The sequence below is a fragment of the Somniosus microcephalus genome, chromosome 1 (assembly GCF_052327205.1).
Source record: "Somniosus microcephalus isolate GS21.2 chromosome 1, FLI_Smic_1.0, whole genome shotgun sequence".
In the NCBI taxonomy this organism is placed as follows: Eukaryota; Metazoa; Chordata; class Chondrichthyes; order Squaliformes; family Somniosidae; genus Somniosus; species Somniosus microcephalus.
The window spans coordinates 114947330-114967639 of NC_140987.1; the positions used below are offsets into that span (position 1 = coordinate 114947330).

General features: G+C 45.0%; 1 protein-coding gene across 8 annotated transcripts in view; it reads right to left on the reverse strand.

The window, feature by feature from the left end:
• Window positions 1-6301: 6301 nt before the first annotated feature.
• spina (spindlin a) overlaps window positions 6302-20310 on the reverse strand; it is a 163651-nt gene continuing 149642 nt past the window's right edge. For all 8 annotated transcript variants that reach the window (XM_085984772.1, XM_085984802.1, XM_085984799.1 and 5 more), the window contains one exon: window positions 6302-12152. In XM_085984772.1, coding sequence (XP_085840898.1) covers window positions 11950-12152 — 203 coding nt within the window. In that variant the 3' untranslated portion in view covers window positions 6302-11949. The remainder of the gene's footprint in view (window positions 12153-20310) is intronic.

The window sequence follows — 20310 nt, forward strand, 5'->3', positions numbered from 1 at the left end:
TGTAGCGGGCACTGTTGGTAAACTATTTAACTGTAGTGTAATTAGTGGGATTGATTTAATTTAAATTCAATTAATTAAAGGGTAAATCATGGCAGGACAGCCCGGCCCTGTGATCTGCTCCTCCTGCGATATGTGGGAACGCAGGGACACTTCCTGTGTCCCTGACAACTACGTGTGCAGGAACTACACCCAGCTGCAGCTACTGACAAACCGCATTGCAGCGCTGGAGCTGCGATTGGATGCATACTGGAGCGTTCACGATGCTCGGGACATCGTGAATAGCACATTTAGGGAGTTGGACACACCACAAGTAGAGGTTGGACAGGAAGAAAGGGAATGGGTGACCAACAGGCAGAGTACAAGGCGTAGACAGGTAGTGCAGGGGTCCCCTGTGGCCATCCCCCTCTCCAACAGATACACCACTTTGAGTACTGTTGGGGGGGATGGCTTATCAGAGGAAGGCAGCAGCAGCCAACTTCCTGGCACCAGGGGTGGCTCTGCTGCACAGAATGGGAGGAAAAAGAGTGGTAGAGCTATAGTAATAGGGGATTCAATTGTAAGGGGAATAGATAGGCGTTTCCGGCCACAAACGAGACTCCAGGATGGTGTGTTGCCTCACTGGTGCAAGGGTCAAGGATGTCTCCGAGCGGCTGCAGAACATCTTGGAAGGGGAGGGTGAACAGCCGGTTGTCGTGGTGCATATAGGCACCAACAATGTAGGTAAAAAGCGGGATGAGGTCCTAAAAGCGGAATATAGGGAGTTAGGAGGTAAATTAAAAAACAGGACCTCAAAGGTAGTAATCTCAGGATTGCCACCAGTGCCACGTGCTAGTCAGAGTAGAAATAGAAGGATACTTCAGATGAATACGTGGCTAGAGGAATGGTGCCAGGGGGAGGGATTCAAGTTCCTGGGACATTGGAATCGGTTCTGGGGGAGGTGGGACCAGTTCAAACCGGACGGTCTGCACCTGGGCAGGGCTGGAACCGATGTCCTGGGGGGGTTTGTTTGCTAGTGCTGCGAGGGAGGGTTTAAACTAAAATGGAAGGGGGTTGGGAACCTGAGCAGGGAGACAGAGGAAAGGGAAACAAGGATAAAAGCAAAAGATAGGAAGGAGAAAAACAAAAGTGGCAGTCAGAGAAATCAAGGGTTTAAATCAAACGTGGCCACAGTAAATAATAATTCTAATAGGTCTAAGAGCGTTAAAAAAACAAGCCTGAAGGCTTTGTGTCTTAATGCGAGGAGCATTCGTAATCAGGTGGATGAATTGGCTGCGCAAATAGAGGTAAACAAATATGATTTGGTTGGGATTACGGAAACGTGGCTCAAGGATGGCCAAGACTGGGAACTCAACATCCAGGGGTATTCGATATTCAGGAAAGATAGGCAAAAAGGGAGGTGGGGTAGCATTACTGGTTAAAGAAGGGATTAACACAATGGTAATGAAGGACATTAGCTCTGATGATGTGGAATCTGTATGGGTAGAATTGAGAAATACTAAGGGGAAAAATACATTAGTGGGAGTGGTATATAGACCTCCAAACAGTAAGGCGGATGTTGGGGATGGCATTAAAAGGGAAATTAAAGAAGCGTGCAATAAGGGCACAGCAGTCATCATGGGTGACTTTAATCTACATATAGATTGGGCTAACCAAATTAGTAACAATACTGTGGAGGAGGAATTCCTGGAGTGTTTACGGGATGGTTTCCTTGACCAATATGTCGAGGAACCAACCAGAGATCAGGCCATCTTAGACTGGGTATTATGTAACGAGAAAGGATTAATTAGCAATCTTGTTGTACGAGGCCTCTTGGGTCGGAGCGATCATAATATGATCGAATTCTTCATTAAGATGGAGAATGAAGTAGTTGACTCAGAAACTAGGGTCCTCAATTTAAATAAAGGAAACTACGATGGTCTGAAGAGCGAGTTTTTAAAGAGACAGGACCAATCACACAGGCGAGTTGGGGAATGGCACTCAAAGGGTTGACGGTGGATAGGCAATGGCAAACATTCAAAGACCGAATGGATGAACTACAGAAGTTGTTCATCCCAGTTTGGCATAAAAATAAAACAAAAAAGGTGACTCAACCGTGGGTAACAAGGGAAATTAGGGATAGCATAAGATCCAAGGAGAGGACATACAAATTGGCCAGAAAAAGCAATAATCCTGAGGATTGGGAGCAGTTCAGGATTCAACAAAGGAGGACAAAGGGATTAATTAAGAAAGGGAAAATAGAATGAGAGTAAGCTTGCAGGGAACATAAAAACTGACTGTAAAAGCTTTTATGCATTATGTGAAGAGAAAAAGATTGGTGAAGTCAAGCGTAGGTCCCTTGCAGTCAGAATCGGGGGAATTTATAATGGGGAACAAAGAAATGGCAGACCAACTAAATACCTATTTTGGTTCTGTCTTCACAAAGGAGGACACAAATAACCTCCCAGAAATACCGGGGAACATAGGGTCTGATGAAAGGGTGGAACTGAAAGAAATCAGTATTTGTAGGGAAATGGTGTTAGGAAAATTGATGGGACTGAAGGCCGATAAATCCCCAGGGCCTGATAATCTACATCCCAGGGTACTTAAGGAAGTGGCCCTAGAAATAGTAGATGCATTGCTGGTCATCTTCCAGAACTCAATAGACTCTGGAACAGTACCCATGGATTGGAGGGTAGCTAATGTTACCCCACTATTCAAAAAAGGTGGCAGAGAAAAAGCGGGGAATTATAGACTAGTAAGCCTGACATCGGTAGTGGGGAAAATGCTAGAGTCCATTATAAAAGATGTAATAACAGAGCACTTGGAAAGCAGTGACAGGATCGGACAAAGTCAACATGGATTTACAAAAGGTAAATCATGCTTGACTAATCTACTGGAATTTTTTGAGGATGTAACTGGTAAAATAGATAAGGGAGAACCAGTGGATGTGGTGTATTTGGACTTTCAGAAGGCTTTTGATAAGGTCCCGCATAAGAGATTAGCGTGCAAAATTAAGGCACATGGGATTGGGGGCATGGTATTGACTTGGATAGAGAACTGGTTGGCGGACAGAAAGGAAAGAGTTGGAATAAACGGGTCGTTTTCCGAGTGGCAGGCAGTGACTAGTGGGGTACCGCAAGGATCGGTCCTAGGACCCCAGCTGTTCACAATATATATTAATGATCTGGATGAGGGAATTGGATGTAATATCTCCAAATTTGCAGATGACACAAAGCTGGGTGGGAGGGTATGCTGTGAGGAGGATGTCATGAAACTCCAGTACGATTTGGACAGGTTAGGTGATTGGGCAGAAACATGGCAAATGCACTATAATGTGGATAAATGTGAGGTTATCCACTTTGGCGGCAAAAACAGGAAGGCAGATTATTATTTGAATGGCAATAGATTGGGAGAAGGGGAAGTGCAGAGACCTGGGTGTTCTTGTGCACCAGTCGCTGAAGGTAAGCATGCAGGTGCAGCAGGCGGTTAAGAAGGCAAATGGTATGTTGGCCTTTGTAGCAAGAGGGTTCGAGTACAGGAACAAGGATGTCTTGCTACAGTTATACAGGGCCTTGGTGAGACCGCACCTTGAGTATTGTGTGCAGTTTTGGTCGCCTTATCTGAGGAAGGACGTTCTTGCCATGGAAGGAGTGCAACGAAGATTCATCAGGCTGATATCTGGGATGGCAGGAATGACCTATGAGGAGAGATTGCGTCGATTGGGCTTATACTCACTGGAGTTTAGAAGATTGAGAGGGGACCTCATTGAAACGTATAAAATTCTGTCAGGCCTGGACAGACTAGATGCTGGAAGGATGTTCCCGATGGTCAGGGAGTCCAGAACCAGGGGTCATAGTCTAAGGATAAGGGGTAGGACATTTAGGACTGAAATGAGGAGGAATTTCTTCACCCAAAGAGTGGTGAACCTGTGGAATTCTCTGCCGCAGAGGGCGGTGGAGGCCAGTTCATTAAATATATTCAAGAAAGAGTTGGATATATTTCTTAAGGCTAAAGGGATCAAGGGATATGGGGAGAAGGCAGGGACAGGGTACTGAATTTGAATGATCTGCCATGATCTCATTGAATGACGGAGCAGGCTCGAAGGGCTGAATGGCCTACTCCTGCTCCTATCTTCTATGTTTCTATGAAGGTCTGAGGAATACGCCTGATCTGGGGTAGCCCTAAAGGGGCTAGGACTAGTAATTATCCCTTCACTGCTTCCCCACCTTAACTACCACTATAACATCCTCATTGTCGGTCAGCATTAGCTCATGTACAACTTTACCCTTGTCCACTTTCTTCCACTTTGAAGCATGTTGCATTAATTCTATATAATACAAAATATTAATGGTGAACTTTGTTTTATATTACTGTATTTGCATGATAAAGTCCCACATAAGAGGTTAGTGTGCAAAATTAAAACACATGGGATGGGGGTAATATACTGGCATGGATTGAACAGACAGGAAACAGAGAGTAGGAATAAATGGATCTTTTTCGGGGTGGCAGGCGGTGACTAGTGGGGTACCGCAAGAATCAGTGCTTGGGCCCCAGCTAGTCACAATATATATCAATGATTTGGATGAGGGAACCAAATGTAATATTTCCAAGTTTGCTGATGACGCAAAACTAGGTGGGATTGGGAGTTGTGAGGAGGATGCAAAGCGGCTTCAAGGCGATTTAGACAAGTTGAGTGAGTGGGCAAATACATGGCAGATGCAATATAACGTGGATAAATGTGAAGTTATCCACTTCGGTAGGAAAAACAGAAAGGTAGAGTATTATTTAAATGGTGATAGATTGGGAAATGCTGATGTACAAAGGGACCTGGGTGTCCTTGTACACCAGTCACTGAAAGCAAACATGCAGGTGCACCAAGCAGTTAGTAAGGCAAATGGTATGTTGGCCTTCATTACAAGAGAATTTGAGTACAGGAGCAAGGATGTCTTATTACAGTTGTACAGGGCCTTGGTGAGACCACACCTGGTGTACTGTGTGCAGTTTTGGTCTCCTTACCTAAGAAAGGATATACTTGCCATAGAGGGAGTGCAGCAAAGGTTCACCAGACTGATTCCTGGGATGGCAGGACTGTCGTATGAGGAGAGATTGGGTCGACTAGGCCTGTATTCACTAGAGTTTAGAAGAACGAGAGGGGATCTCATTGAAACGTATAAAATTGTGACAGGGCTAGACAGACTGGATACAGGGAGGATGTTTCCCCTGGCTGGGGGGGTCTAGAACAAGGGGTCACAGTCTCAGGATATGGGGTAGGACATTTAGGACTGAGATGAGAAATTTCTTCACTCAGAGGGTGGTGAACCTGTGGAATTCTCTACCACAGAAGGTTGTGGAGGCTAAGTCTCTGAATATATTTAAGATAGATAGATAGATAGATTTCTAGACAGAAAAGGCATCAAGGAGTATGGGGAGAGAGCGGGAATATGGTATTGAGATAGAGGATCAGCCATGATCATATAGAATGGCGGAGCAGGCTCAAAGGGCCGAATGGCCTACTCCTGCTCCTATTTTTCTATGTTTCTATGATAAACTGAAGTACATGCTGATTTTATTTATAGTGACTGGTGCTCAGGATACTGAACTACAAAGAAACCCACAATATTAAAACTATATCATGACTTTCCCAAGACAATATACACAAGTATATTTTCCATACCTTTCCCATTCTTAGCTTTCATGTTAGCCACACATTGCAAGTCATGTAAACCTTGACTGCTCAAAGGATCAGCCTGTGTCTACAAGAATAAGCATGTTTCCTTTACATGGTGGAGTAATGCACGATCTAGTGGGTCAAAATGAAAAAAGTTCCCAGCTAAATATTGTACTTGTAAGTGCAGCAGCGCTAGGTTTGTCACTGCTGGGACATATTATTACAGGAAACTTTGTGCTATCCGGAGGTGAGCTGTCCGGCAATCTGGAGCCACCGGCAAAAATCAGCAGCCGTTTTTTATTCTTTTTGTTTGTTTTTTCTGCTTTGTTTGAACAGTCAAGCTGTGCAAGGTCTGTAGCTATAGCAACAGCTTCAGCTACAGAGCTTTAGGGCCACACCCGAGTGTTTAGAAGCTGTTGCTAAGCAACAGTGTTTGTTGTCAAATACGGAGATAAGAATCTCCGTATCTCTCAACATTAACTCTGGAGAGTACGGCACTTTTTAGGCAACGGCAGCAGCTCGGTCCCGTGGGTGCCGGATAGCACAAAGTTTCCTGTAATCACAGAGGTGTGAATGCAGTTCTTGCTCAATGTCAATTGCCTTCAAGTTCAATAAGAATTTAAAAATCGAGGCTAAATAATAGTTTCATACACATTTAAATTGCACAGAAATTTATTTTATTTTTTATACTTATACAACATAATTATAAAAAACCTTACAGAAGCAAACAGATTTTTAAGATGTGAAATGTTTATAGATCTAATGGCATACAGCAGCATGATCTACAATGTCTATACATTTGAAAATTTGCCTAACTCCAGAAGCAAACATCAACATTACATTTTAACTATACATATACTATAGACTGTTAAGCTGATTAAAGTTTTTTTTTTAAAAGCACTGTAACTAATGAAGGACCATACATTTTGTAACTGTATTCTAATGGTGGTATTCTCCCCCTTATTCAAGAATATTTCAAAAATGTAGTAGAGTGGAAATAGTGGGCTGTTTTCCAAAAGCAAAGCCCATTATCAAGCTCTCCCCTACACACATACTTCTATTATGCTATCATCTGAACTAAATAAGCTGCATTGTATTAAATTTGCCGAATCTGCAAGAGATAAAGCAATGGCTCAAGGCACAAGTATCAATAAATGCTCATTTTGTGCGTTTCTTTTTAGTAACAAAAGGCCCCTTTCTGCTTATAAGCTCCAATGAGTGCTATTTCAAATCTGTATCTTTGCCAAACTTGGCACTGCCACTGCCACTTTAAAATGTTCAGGATACAGATTACAAGAGAGGGGTTACATGTTTAAAAGGTAAACCTAGCTTTTTTCACATTTCATAATTCATTATGAAGAACCCTTGCCAGATTTTCTATCTCCCACCCCCCACCCTCCACTCAGAAAGGAAAAAGTATGGTCCCTTTTAAGACATAAGCCACCACAATTGGCACTGTTCTAAAATCAGTGCATTTCATCCTAGCTAACAATCAGACAATACAATAAGCAAACAGACAAACTAAAATAAAGTTCTACATGCAAAGCTGGTTATGTAAAATGGGTCTAACTTTAGAACATGCAGAAAAACACAATGTTTGCATTTAAAAGATCACACTATAGAAGCCATACTTCACACACAGTAGTTGTATAACCCAAGTTAAATGATCAGCTATTTTTAATACATATCCAAGATTGTGTCATTTACAACCACAAGCCCCAAGATAATTTTAGAAAGCAATGTTGGCCCCCAGGACAAGAAATTATTATATTGTTAACCAAGGTCATGAGAGCACTGCATCCACATCTGTAACAAACTCAATTCCATCAAGTACTGTTTTGGTGCTCTCTGCCCAATTTATTTTTCTGTGGAAGGATCTAAAATAAAAAGTCACATTTGGCTCAACTACCAGTAAGGATTAGACTTAAAATCTTCTTGCAGGCCTCATTCTAGAAACATTTACAAGTTGATAAATCTTGCAGAAACTCTGCCAACACTGCATTGCAGGTCTGATGAATTTGTTTAAACACATTAACAACACAACAGATTTAGAACTCGGTTACGTAGTGCTTCATAATACAGTATTAAGGGGTGATTTGCTAGTAGAAATAACTTAAAAAGAACACGGTAACCTGCCTTTGGTTGCCCACTTTGGAATACTGGAGGAATGACAGTTCCTGCATGTAGACAATTGAAGATTAAACGTTCAGTGATGTATTCATATTATTGTCCAGCACATCACATCTAGGCACAAGCCAAAAGCCAATAAAAACTTGAATAAATAAGCAAAAACTTGAAGAGATAGTTAACACTTTCTGTTAAAGAATCCTTAGCGTCTCAATCCTTGAAGTAACTATCATCCAGGTTCAGAAAGCCTTGCCAAAGAATGCCTCACATGAAAGTAGGATTTTTACAAGCAGTCAATATTCTATCACAAACTCTTGAAAATGACTGTTGGTCTAGCTGCAAGTAAAGATCAAGGTAGCTTAAGTAAAGCGGTAGCTAAGTGTGCCTGCTTTTAGGAATAAACATTGTTATAGAGGGGTCTGGAAAAGTACCATAACGTCTAAGAAAAATATCCGTTAAAAGTTTCAAACCTAGCGGTGTAATAAAGAGTAAAATGGTTTTCACTTTAAAGTTGCTAATATTGGACTAGTGTTCCAGAATCCAGTTACAACTGAGAACAGGAGCACAAGCAAACCACTTTTGAATTACAACTGCTGGACCAGTGCATTAAAGAACTTTGAAAAGAAATATTTAGAACAGTACCATTTACATCAGAATCCTTAGAAATACATTGTGTGCTATGATTTAACCAAACGGGCACTGTGCCCACCAGACTGTGTGCAGTCAATTAAGATCAATGGTTCAGATTAATGTAGGATGCACAAAAGGTTAACACTGCAAATCACATATGGTTCCATATCCCAAGAGGAGTAACAAAGATGGGATCTGCATGTGAAGGTCTCTCAAAACTGGAATTTAAAATTACATCATAATAGTTCCACCACTATGTACTGTGTTTACAATACATGTGAAATATTTAGACACACAAACTGGTATCAATTTTATTTGGAAGATATAATTTTAGAACTCCCAATAGCTCCATGGATATATGCACTATGTGGTGTGGTACAGAGTCAGACAGACCCGGAAAGCCCCAGGTTTGCAGAGTTAGCTAAAGCCAATTGTAATGTCACCACCATCAGGTGGCAGGAGGTTTCAATCACTAAGGAGGGACAAATAAAAATCCAGATAAGGTACCAATCTGTTCACTACATAGTGGCCCCATCTCAATATTATGATTGTGCTTATTTGCAGTTCAATACCCCACCAACGCCCAATATTTAGGTTCACACATTATAAATCGTCACTTGGACGAGATACTGGATTTCTACCAGTGACCGTGGAATCATATCCCAGTGTAAATCACTGGTCAAGAGAGGCTTAAGAAAAATCAGGCATCAGGGGTGGGGGGAAATTGAATAAGCTATGATCCATTAACATTTATAAGGAAAGCAGTTTAATTAAAATTATATACTGTAAATGTAAGTTCTTGCTTTCTTCATGTCGTGAGATCAGAAATGCTATAATGTGACAAAAGGTACAATTCAAGGTTCTTCAAGAGGGATACATACCTGTGGCCCTAAGGCTATGGGATAAATATTTTGATATTCCACCTGCAATGGTGTGAAAGGCCCATGCGACACTCACGTTCCAAAAAACCTTATAAGGAAAACATTAATGTTGCCTGATGCACTGCTTATTTATTTTAGGGACATTACTGCACTAATATTTAAAATCATTTCCAAATTCAGTACATGCAAGAGGCAGGTAATATTCTTCTAGGGAGCAATAATGTGGTTTTTTGCTTGCTGTAAAATATTCTCAGCCTGAAACATCAATAGTGACCACAGAACATTTATCTATGCTCAATCTGATCAATCTCAAACAGGAGAAAATAAAAAAAAGCACAGATCTAAAACTGTGAACAAATAAACTTGAGCTTGCATTTCTTATAAACAATCCTCGGATTCTAGTCCTATGTTTTAGGCAATGTAATCACAGGCTTGTTTTTAACTTTCATGGTAGCAACATTGGTAATGCTTCAAAAATAGTTACTTTGAAGCAATAAAGGAAATATGAATGGATTGAGAAGCAATTTATTAAGCCTTCAGATATTGAAGCTCCAAACACCTTAACTGGGTTAAAATCCATCTTTTGTCACATGCCTTTCCTTCTGTGCTACAAACCTTCAAGCTCTGAACACAGGTGACCTGTTTCCTAGCCTCTGCTAATGACTGTTAAAAGATGTGCAAGAAGTCTCAAGTGTGAGTACCTCTGATAGTTCCTCCCACCAACGACAAAATGACAGAACTCCTCTTAGGACCTTCCTATTACTGAAAACACTCAATGTTTAAGAGCCATAGGCACAAACTTCTTGTAAAGGTCTAAGCAGCAGTAATTGAAAATGCAGATTATTGCACCATCATTTGAATTGCAGCTTTACTCGCTCACTCCCAACCATATCTAGAATACTGCATTTTTAGACAACATTAATTTTATTAGTGTTATTAAGTGCAAGCTCGCATTGAACAATGAAAGAATTCGAGGCATTTAGACATAGAACAAAGAGTATTATAGGCAATTCAGACTTGTGACCTTAAAGGGTTATTAGATAACAAGTCTTGGGACGTTAAAGGATTCTTTTTTTTTAAAAAGAGTCTTATCTTTGACAGTTTATATATTATTTTGTACAACACATCTTAAAATTGAATTATTAAAATTGGTTTGATCAATATTCAGCCAGGCAGAGCCAAATCAGCTTCTGATACTTATTAGGAATTATTTCAGCTATACTGTACAGTTAGAGTTACTAAGTTTACAAATTACTACACTCAGAGGAAACATTTAAACTTAATTATAATATTTTAGCCAATTAACCGTGTACCTTTTTAGCACAAATAAAGTACTTTTTGCATAGTGGATGAAATGTATCACTACAAAAAGAGTCAGCCAAGGTAAAACAAGAATAATTTGGCAGTTATAATTTACAAAGTAGCAACCAGGTCATTTTAGACACCTTCTCATAATATTCCATAGAACAAGGTCTGATGACATTGGAATTTAAGCTGGTATCAGTAAAAGTGAAAATGAAGCTGTCGGATTGTCGTAAAAACCCAACTGGTTCACTAATGTCCTTTAGGGAAGGAACCTGCCATCCTTGCCCAGACTGGCCTATATGTGACTCGACAACGGGGTTGACTCAGCTGCCTTGTGAAGTGGCCTAGGAAGCCACTCATTTGTATCGAACCGCTCACCTTCACCACATGGATGGCAGCACTTCAAGAATTTAGCACACCACCACCTTCTCAGGGAAACTAGGGATGGGTAATAAATGCTGGCCTTGTCCATGAAGCCCATATCCTGAGAATGAATTTTAAAAGAATCACTCTTGTATTCTGAGCACTATTATAATCATTACAATGGTATAGTGGTTACGTTTTCCAGAGACTTTCACAACTTATTCTTCTTCCTTACTCCTCTCCCTCATTGGTGAACTTCACATATTAAATTTCTCCTTGCATACGTGTACTTTTACTACATAACTAAAATATGGCATGTTTAAGATGAAATTTACCTAACTTCCTTTAGAAAAACAAAAGGGTTTAAGAAAAATGTTCAAATGCATTTCCTTTAATATTTATGGCTCATTGCAGTTTTATTAAGATCAAAAATGTTATAAAATCTTAATAAATTTGCAGCTTTCTCTGAGGCCAAAGATGTACTTCATTTCAAAATGGGACATAGTTGTCAAAAAGGGATGTAACATGGAAACATGTTATAAGACTGAATAATACCTGATCCATTCTTCTCTTCCCTCCCCATTTAATTTATTTTTTCAATTCAGAAAATCCTTTTTGCTCATGTCCAATTGAAATTTGTTTTATGGTGCTACATTTTCTCACTTTATTTCCAGACCCTAATTTAGGTTTATTATCTTGAAGCCCTATTGCTTCCCATGAGTGACAAAGTACTCTGGAAACCTAGTTCCCTTATTCTTAAATACTGGTTTTAGACTGTTTTGCAAGTAACCGTCTTGCATTCAAAACCATCATAAATGGTAACATTTGTAGAACCATTTGGCTGATTCAAACTTGTGTTGTGTTTGTTGTCTATGGCAGAGATTGCGAGATCACAATAGCTTACTGGACTTTTAGAAGCCTAGTACATCAAGGTCCGCATGTGGAATAGTCCGTGTGTGGGCCAATATGGCCTTCCCACTGCACTATGGAGTGTGTCTAGGAGGTTTTTACCAAATCATAGACATAAATGTGGAAATCGTCATCAAACTTGATAAAATACACTGATGGTTTTGCTTCTACTTGGTGGATGACCATGCCAGTCCTCTTTGAGCCATCTTCTTTGGCGTATTCCACTTGTTTACCCACCAAGCTGTCTACTACTTCTCCTGGCTCTCTCTCAGCTGGTGGAGAATCATTATCTGTGGAATCAGAAATTTAACCATCAGCAAAACTAGGAGTCTACAGAACATTATGTCCTCAACCTTAAGAGGATAATGTATCTGTACTTTCAGTGGGAAATATTTATATCTTTACAAGACCAATACCCGACTACATACTGTAGTTTAATTGTCCTAAATCCTTAACCAACTTTGTAGAGTCTAATAGATAAGTGGTTTCAAAGAACATAAAGTACTTTTTTCATAGTGGATGAAATGCATCACTACAAAAAAAAGTCAGCCAAGGTAAAACAAGAATAATTTAGCAATTATAATTTACAAAATAGCAACCAGGTCATTTTAGACACCTCAATATTTCATAGAACAAGGTCATAGGACATTAGAATTTAAGCTGGTATCAGTAAAAGTGAAAGTGAAGCTGCCGGATTGTCGTAAAAACCCAACTGGCTCATTAATGTCTTTTAGGGAAGGAACCTGCCGTCCTTGCCGAGACTGGCCTATATGTGACAGCGGTTATTTAAACCAGCGGCAGAGACCAGGTAGGCCTCAGAGCGGCGGCAGCAGCGGACCTGCGGGAGACGAGGCGGCTGAGCGGCGGCGGTTATTTAAACCAGCGGCAGAGACCAGGTAGGTTTACTAATCTCTAGGGAGGGAGAGAAGTAAAAAGTAATCGAAGTGTGACGTCACCAGAAAGCAGGTAAGTGATTGGTTGGTGAGTATTTCTCTCTTTTTAAACTTTAACTCTGTGGTTTATAGTTTTTAAGGTCTCTGTGGTGTAGCGGGGACTGTTGGTAAACCAGGGCCCTTAAGTATATCATTTAACTGTAGTGTAATTGGTGGGATTGATTTGTTTAATTTAATTTGAATTAATTAAAGGGTAAGTCATGGCAGGACAGCCCGGCCCCGTGATATGCTCCTCCTGCACTATGTGGGAACTCAGGGACACTTCCTGTGTCCCTGACAACCATGTGTGCAGGAAGTGTGTCCAGCTGCAGCTACTGGCAGACTGCATTGCGGCGCTGGAGCTGCGATTGGATACATACTGGACCATTCACGATGCTGAGGACGTCGTGGATATCACGGTCAAGCAGTTGGTCACACCGCAGGCAAAGGTTGGACAGGCAGAAAGGGAAGGGGTGACCAACAGACAGAGTAGTAGGCGCAGGCAGGTAGTGCAGGGGTCCCCTGTGGACATCCCCCTCTCAAACAGATATACCACTTTGAATACTGTTGAGGGGGATGGCTTATCAGAGGAAGGCAGCAGCAGCCAACTTCCTGGCACCAGAGGTGGCTCTGCTGCACAGGACGGGAGGAAAAAGAGGGGTAGAGCTATAGTAATAGGGGATTCTATTGTAAGGGGAAGAGATAGGCGTTTCTGCGGCCGCAAACGAGACTCCAGGATGGTGTGTTGCCTCCCTGGTGCAAGGGTCAAGGATATCTCAGAGTGGCTGCAGAACATTTTGGAAGGGGAGGGTGAACAGTCAGTTGTCGTGGTGCATATAGGTACCAATGATATAGGTAAAAAAACGGGATGAGGTCCTAAAAGCTGAATATAGGGAGTTAGGAGGTAAATTAAAAAATAGGTCCTCAAAGGTAGTAATCTCAGGATTGCTACCAGTGCCGCGTGCTAGTCAGAGTAGAAATAGAAGGATATTTCAGATGAATACGTGGCTAGAGGAATGGTGCAAGGGGGAGGGATTCAAATTCCTGGGATATTGGAACCGGTTCTGGGGGAGGTGGGACCAGTTCAAACCGGACGGTTTGCACCTGGGCAGGGCTGGAACCGATGTCCTAGGAGGAGTGTTTGCTAGTGCTGTGGGGGAGGGTTTAAACTAAAATGGCAGGGGGTTGGGAACCTGAGCAGGGAGACAGAGGAAAGGGAAACAAGGATAAAAGCAAAAGATAGGAAGGAGAAAAACAAAAGTGGCAGTCAGAGAAATCAATGGTTTAAATCAAACATGGCCACAGTAAATAATAATTCTAATAGGTCTAAGAGTGTTAAAAAAACAAGCCTGAAGGCTATGGCCTAGAAATTCAGTATAGCCACGTTTGGGGCGCTACAGCATGGCGTTCGCTAACTTTTGCGCCCGGCGCAACTTAGCACCACCTTCGCCGATATTCAGTTGCATCGCCCCAAGAGGTTGCTGCTGCGCTAAAGCAGGCGATGCACGACTATCATTAGGCGCTAAGCCGGCGATCCGGGGCGCAAACACCGAAGGCGGGCGCAGCGCAGGTGCGGCGAGTTGCTCATTGAGGGCAGACAGTCAGGCGCCGGTCAGCACTTAAAGGGGGAGGGTGGAATTGTTTGGCTGCCACGCCCTGCACACTGCAGCCCTAAGGCAAGGCCTGAACACTGCTTCTGGAACTGCTCCATGCCCAGGAGAATGGAGAAGGCCAGGGAGAGAGCGCAGTGCTTCGGCGAGGGTGACCTGAGGCTGCTGGTTGGCGCAGTGGACCGCAGGCGCCATATCCTCTTCCCTGAGGGTGGCAGGAGGCCGCTGCCCGCTGAATATCAGAAAGCATGGAGGGATGTGGCAAACAGGGTCACGTCCAACAGCGTGGTTGGCAGGACACCAACCCAATGCCGGAAAAAATTCAACGACCTCACTCGGGTTGTCGGGTGAGTACCCTTTCCAGTATCCTCCTCATCCCTGCATGTGCACCTCACTTTATGGCCAAAGGGGCCTGAAAGCCCTAATGGCCAGCCCTCATCCAGCAGCTATGGGACTGTCATGAAAAGCACTTGCACATTCAGGACTTTACACACTGTCAGGGCTAATCGACCATGGGAGGCAGTGCGGGCGAGATCAGGGCTTGACACTGTCAGGGCTAATTGACCATGGGAGGCAGTGCGGGCAAGATCAGGGCTTGACACTGTCAGGGCTAATCGACCATGGGAGGCAGTGCGGGCAAGATCAGGGCTTGACACTGTCAGGGCTAATCGACCATGGGAGGCAGTGCGGGCAAGATCAGGGCTTGACACTGTAGAGGCTGTCCTTTCTCTTGCAGGCCAAGCCGGCGCATAACAGAAGACAGCAGCGACAGACCGGGGGAGGCCGTCATGACCTGAAACAGCTAAGCGACCTCGAGCAGCGAGTGGAGCGAATCATAGCAGGCCGGCTGAGTGGCCCCGTCGCCACTGAAGATGCTGACCCTGTTCTGGGCACCAATGGTAAGGTCATCACCTTTTTGACCTCTCTCTTTCCACTTGCGTCTCACACCAGCGTCCTTTGCCACTATCGAACCAATGCAGTGCACAGCAGCACTCATGCCTCCCTCGCTGCCGCCCTGTCCTCACTCTAAAGCAACTCTTGTGCCTCCCTGCTTTCAGATGGTGACTCGCCAGGTGAGGAGGCGGCCCCTCAAGCTGGCACTGTGTCCAAGTCAGACATAGAGGAGGAGGAAGAGGAAGCCAGCCCATCAGGGACACCCTCAGCCGAGGCAGCCCATGGCCATGATGGTGACACGTCTTCCCTGGAGGGGAGCAGGGGGGAAAGGGTCGGAGGATAGTGAAGCTCCGGGGACCAGCGGGCTGCAGCAACGCGGGAGGGGTGGGGAAGCTTGGCGGCCTTCTCCCCGGAGGGTGAGTGCGGCCTCCAGTCCTGCTACGGTGAGCGCAGAGGAGGTGCGGCTCCTAGCGGAAATGGGCGCCCAGGTTGAGCGCAGGCACACTGAGCTCATGGCTGCAGTGGCAAGGATGCCTGACTCCATAGAGTCACTGGCAAGGAGTGTGCAGGAATTCGGGGCAGCACAGGCCAGGAGTCTGCAGGACGTCGCGGCAGCACAGGCTAGGAGTCAGCAGGACTTCGCTGCATCACAGGCGGCTTCTAGCCAAGTGCTCAGTCGTGCCGTGCATTCACTGGCTGCTGTCATGCAGACACAGACCAGGGCCACACGGGCACTAACTGCTGCCACACTCGCTGGATCGGCCAGGCATCGCCGGGGCACTCGCCGTGCCGCAGCAGCCCAGCAGTCTGTGCCTCAGCAGATTGCTGCGCATGCTGCAGTGCTGGCCCGTGCGCGAGCCAATGTATCAGCCGACCAGGGAGTGCCTGTGATCTGTCAGGTTGGCAGCATTCCTGCAGCCAACACCGTCACTCCTCCATTGCAGCTGCCACCAGCCGTTGGACAGACTGCTGCCGCCCAAGCAGAGTTGGAGCGGTCAGCAGCCGGCCCCCCCAGGCCCAGAGCTGGTCCAGGCCGACCCCCAAGGGCATCTGCCGTCTCACCATCTGACCCTCAGCAGCCTTCCCCCAGCCTTGCTGCAGCCACTGGGGTCCCATTGAGGAGGAGCTGCAGGGCGGGTAGGGGCCAGTCACGGCAGCGAAACGGATCACCCTCGCAGGGGAAAAAGTAGAAGGTGTGGCCAAATGTTTTGTTTTATTTATAAAGGCTGAGACTGCTGTATTTGTTTTATATTTAAAGGCCGAGACTGGTATATTTGTTTTATACTTATAATAAAGGCCGAGACTGGTGTACAGGAAACTTTGTGCTATCCGGCACCGACGGGACCGAGCTGTTGCCGTCCCATCAAAACTGCCGGACAAACCAGCGCTAATGTTGAAACATATGGAGATTTTGAGCTCCGTATCTGGCAACAAACCCTGTTGCAGCTTCTAAACAGTCGGCCGTACCTTGCAAGCGTCTCTGTAGCTTAGCAACAGCTTCAGCGAGACCTTGCAGAGCCTGACTGGTGAAAAAAAAGCAACGAAAAGAAAAAAAAACGAATGAAACGGCTCCTGATTTTTGCCGGTGGCTTGAGCATTCTGGACAGTTAACCTCCGGATAAAGCAAAGTTCCGTGTATTTGTGTTTTGGCGGGGGGGTGGGGGGGGGGGGGTTCTCTCCATTAGTTTGTCATGTGGGAAGGGCACAGAGGTATCAGAGTAAAAAAAGAAATCTTAAATCGCACTGTCCATGTTTTCTTTTGGAAGTCCTGGTTGCCCTGCTCGGCTGAGGGCTTGTGGAGCGGCTACATTCATCTTCTGCCATTGGCACAAGCCATTCCCTGAGAGGGGGCCTAGAACCGAGTTGCAATAAGCCGCTGACGGGCGGCCCTTGCACTTTCTGCCTCCCTCCCGTGCTGGTCCTCCTCCTCCTCCTCTGGTGGTCCTCCAATGTCTGCTGGCAGTGGCTGAGTCCTGAGGATAGCCAGGTTGTGCAGCATGCAGCACACGACAACGAAATGGGAGACTCGCTCAGGCGAGTACTGTAGGGCTCCCCCGGAACAATCCAGACAGCGGAACCGTTGCTTCAGCACGCCGATTGTTTGCTCAGTGACGTTCCTGGTTGCTTGATGGCTGTCATTGTATCCCTCTTCAGCAGGGGTGCTGGGCGCACGGAGCGGGGTCAGCAGCTAGGTGCACAAAGGATAGCCTTTGTCCCCGAGAAGCCATCCTCGTGGGTGAGGCTGGGCCTCGAACATGTCTGCCACAGAAGTCTGGCGCAGGATGAAGGCATCGTGGCTGCTGCCTGGAAAGCGGGCATTGACAGCTAGGATGAGCTGCTTGTGGTCACACACCAACTGCACGTGGAGTGAATGGTAGCCCTTCCGGTTGCGGTAATCCTCGGCATTCTGTAGAGGTGCCCGCAAAGCCACATGCATGCAGTCAATGGCGCCTTGCACCATGGGGAAGCCCGCTAATGCTGCAAAGCCCATTGCACGCTCTTGCTGCTTGTCCACGGTCATGGGGAAGGAGATGAACTGACGTCTCCTTCTGAAAAGGGCATTGGTCACCTGGCGGATGCAGCAATGTACCGCGAACTGGGAGATGTTGGAAATGTCCCCAGTAGCGGATTGGAAGGAGCCGGTGGCATAGAAGTTGAGAGCCACCGTCACCTTCACTGCCACCGACAGAGACGTCCTGCTCCTCAGCTGTGGCTGCAGATCTCCGCGAAGCAGGTGGCAGATCTCAGTGACCACCGCCCTTCTGAATCGCAGCCTCCGAACACACTGCTCCTCAGACATGTTCAGATATGAGAACTGCTGGCGGTATACCCTGGGTGGGTAAGGCCTCCTTTGCCGATGCCTGTTGGCCCTTCTCCGTCTGGCCATGACTGGCACTCTCTCACGGCGTCTCTGAGCCCTTTGAATGCAATGGAGAAGCCCAACGTTTCCACCCATTGCAGCCCCCATTATATGTTTCCAATCAATGCTATGACACTGAAGTTAAAGACAAGTGCAAAGCTCTGGCCTGAAGCCACAAGTACCTGTGCGAGTGTTGAGCCAAACCAGAAAGCTCTCTACCTTTGTCTCTCTCCAAAGATCTGTCTCTCACAAAGAAGGAGTGGTGCAAAATGGCTGCCATTTATACTGCAGGAGGAGTGCCCTTTAATTAGCGCGCCCCGCAGCGACTGGGAACTGTTCCCCTCTACCAGTCGCTAGGGGCGCCAGGCGCACAATAGGCCGGCGCCACTGAATTTCCCGTTCGGGGCGCACAAAGGGCGTTGCACCATGAAATGACGTCAGGATCTGCGCGCGCAGCTGAGCGCGCACAAAGGTTTTGCACCGCCGCTAAATCTTAACCGAAGTTCGCGAGAGGCGCAGATCGCGCCGCGCCCGGGCGTTAGCCGCTTAGCGCCCCACTTCTTCTCCTCCTAAGGCGCTAACGGCTGGCGCAAACAACTGAATTTCTAGGCATTTGTGTCTTAATGCGAGGAGCATTCGTAATAAGCTGGATAATTAGCTGCGCAAATAGAGGTAAACGAATATGATTTGATTGGGATTACGGAAACATGGCTCCAGGGTGGCCAAGGCTGGGAACACAACATCCAGGGGTTTTCAATATTCAGGAAAGATAGGCAAAAAGGAAAGGGAGGTGGGGTAGCATTGCTGGTTAAAGAAGGGATTAACACAATTGTAAGGAAGGATATTCGCTCTGATGGTGTGGAATCTGTATGGGTAGAACTGAGAAATACCAAGGGGCAGAAAACGTTAGTGGGAGTGGTATATAGACCTCCAAACAGTAATGCGGAGGTTGCGGATGTTATTAAACGGGAAATTAGAGAAGCGTGCAATAAGGGCACAGCAGTCATCATGAGTGACTTTAATCTACATATAGATTGAGCTAACCAAATTAGTAACAATACTGTGGAGGAGGAATTCCTGGAGTGTTTACGGGATGGTTTCCTGGACCAATATGTCGAGGAAACAACCAGAGATCAGGCCATCTTAGACTGGGTATTATGTAATGAGAAAGGATTAATTAGTAATCTTGTTGTACGAGGCCACTTGGGTCGGCGCAATCATAATATGATAGAATTCTTCATTAAGATGGAGAATGAAGTAGTTGACTCAGAGACTAGGGTCCTGAATTTAAATAAAGGAAACTACGATGGTCTGAGGCGCGGAATGGGGAATGTCACTCAAAGGGTTGATGGTGGATAGGCAATGGCAAACATTCAAAGACCGCATGGATGAACGACAGAATTTGTTCATCCCAGTTTGGCATAAAAATAAAACAAAAAAGGTGACTCAACCGTGGCTAACAAGGGAAATTAGGGATAGCATAAGATCCAAGGAGAGGACAGATAAATTGGCCAGAAAAAGCAGTAAACCTGAGGATTGGGAGCAGTTTAGGATTCAACAAAGGAGGACAAAGGGATTAATTAAGAAGGGGAAAATAGAATATGAGAGTAAGCTTGCAGGGAACATAAAAACTGACTGTAAAAGCTTTTATAGATATGTGAAGAGAAAAAGATTGGTGAAGTCAAGCGTAGGTCCCTTGCAGTCAGAATCAGGGGAATTTATAATGGGGAACAAAGAAATGGCAGACCAATTAAATACATATTTTGGTTCTGTGTTCACAAAGGAGGACACAAATAACCTCCCAGAAATGTCGGGGAACATAGGGTCTGATGAAAGGGAGGAACTGAAAGAAATCAGTATTTGTAGGGAAATGGTGTTAGGGAAATTGACGGGATTGAAGGCCGATAAATCCCCAGGGCCTGATAATCTACATCCTAGGGTACTTAAGGAAGTGGCCCTAGAAATAGTAGATGCATTGCTGATCATCTTCCAACATTCGATGGAATCTGGAACAGTACCCATGGATTGGAAGGTAGCTAATGTTACCCCACTATTCAAAAAAGGTGGTAGAGAGAAAACGGGGAATTACAGACCCGTAAGCCTGACATCGGTAGTGGGGAAAATGCTAGAGTCCATTATAAAAGATGTAATA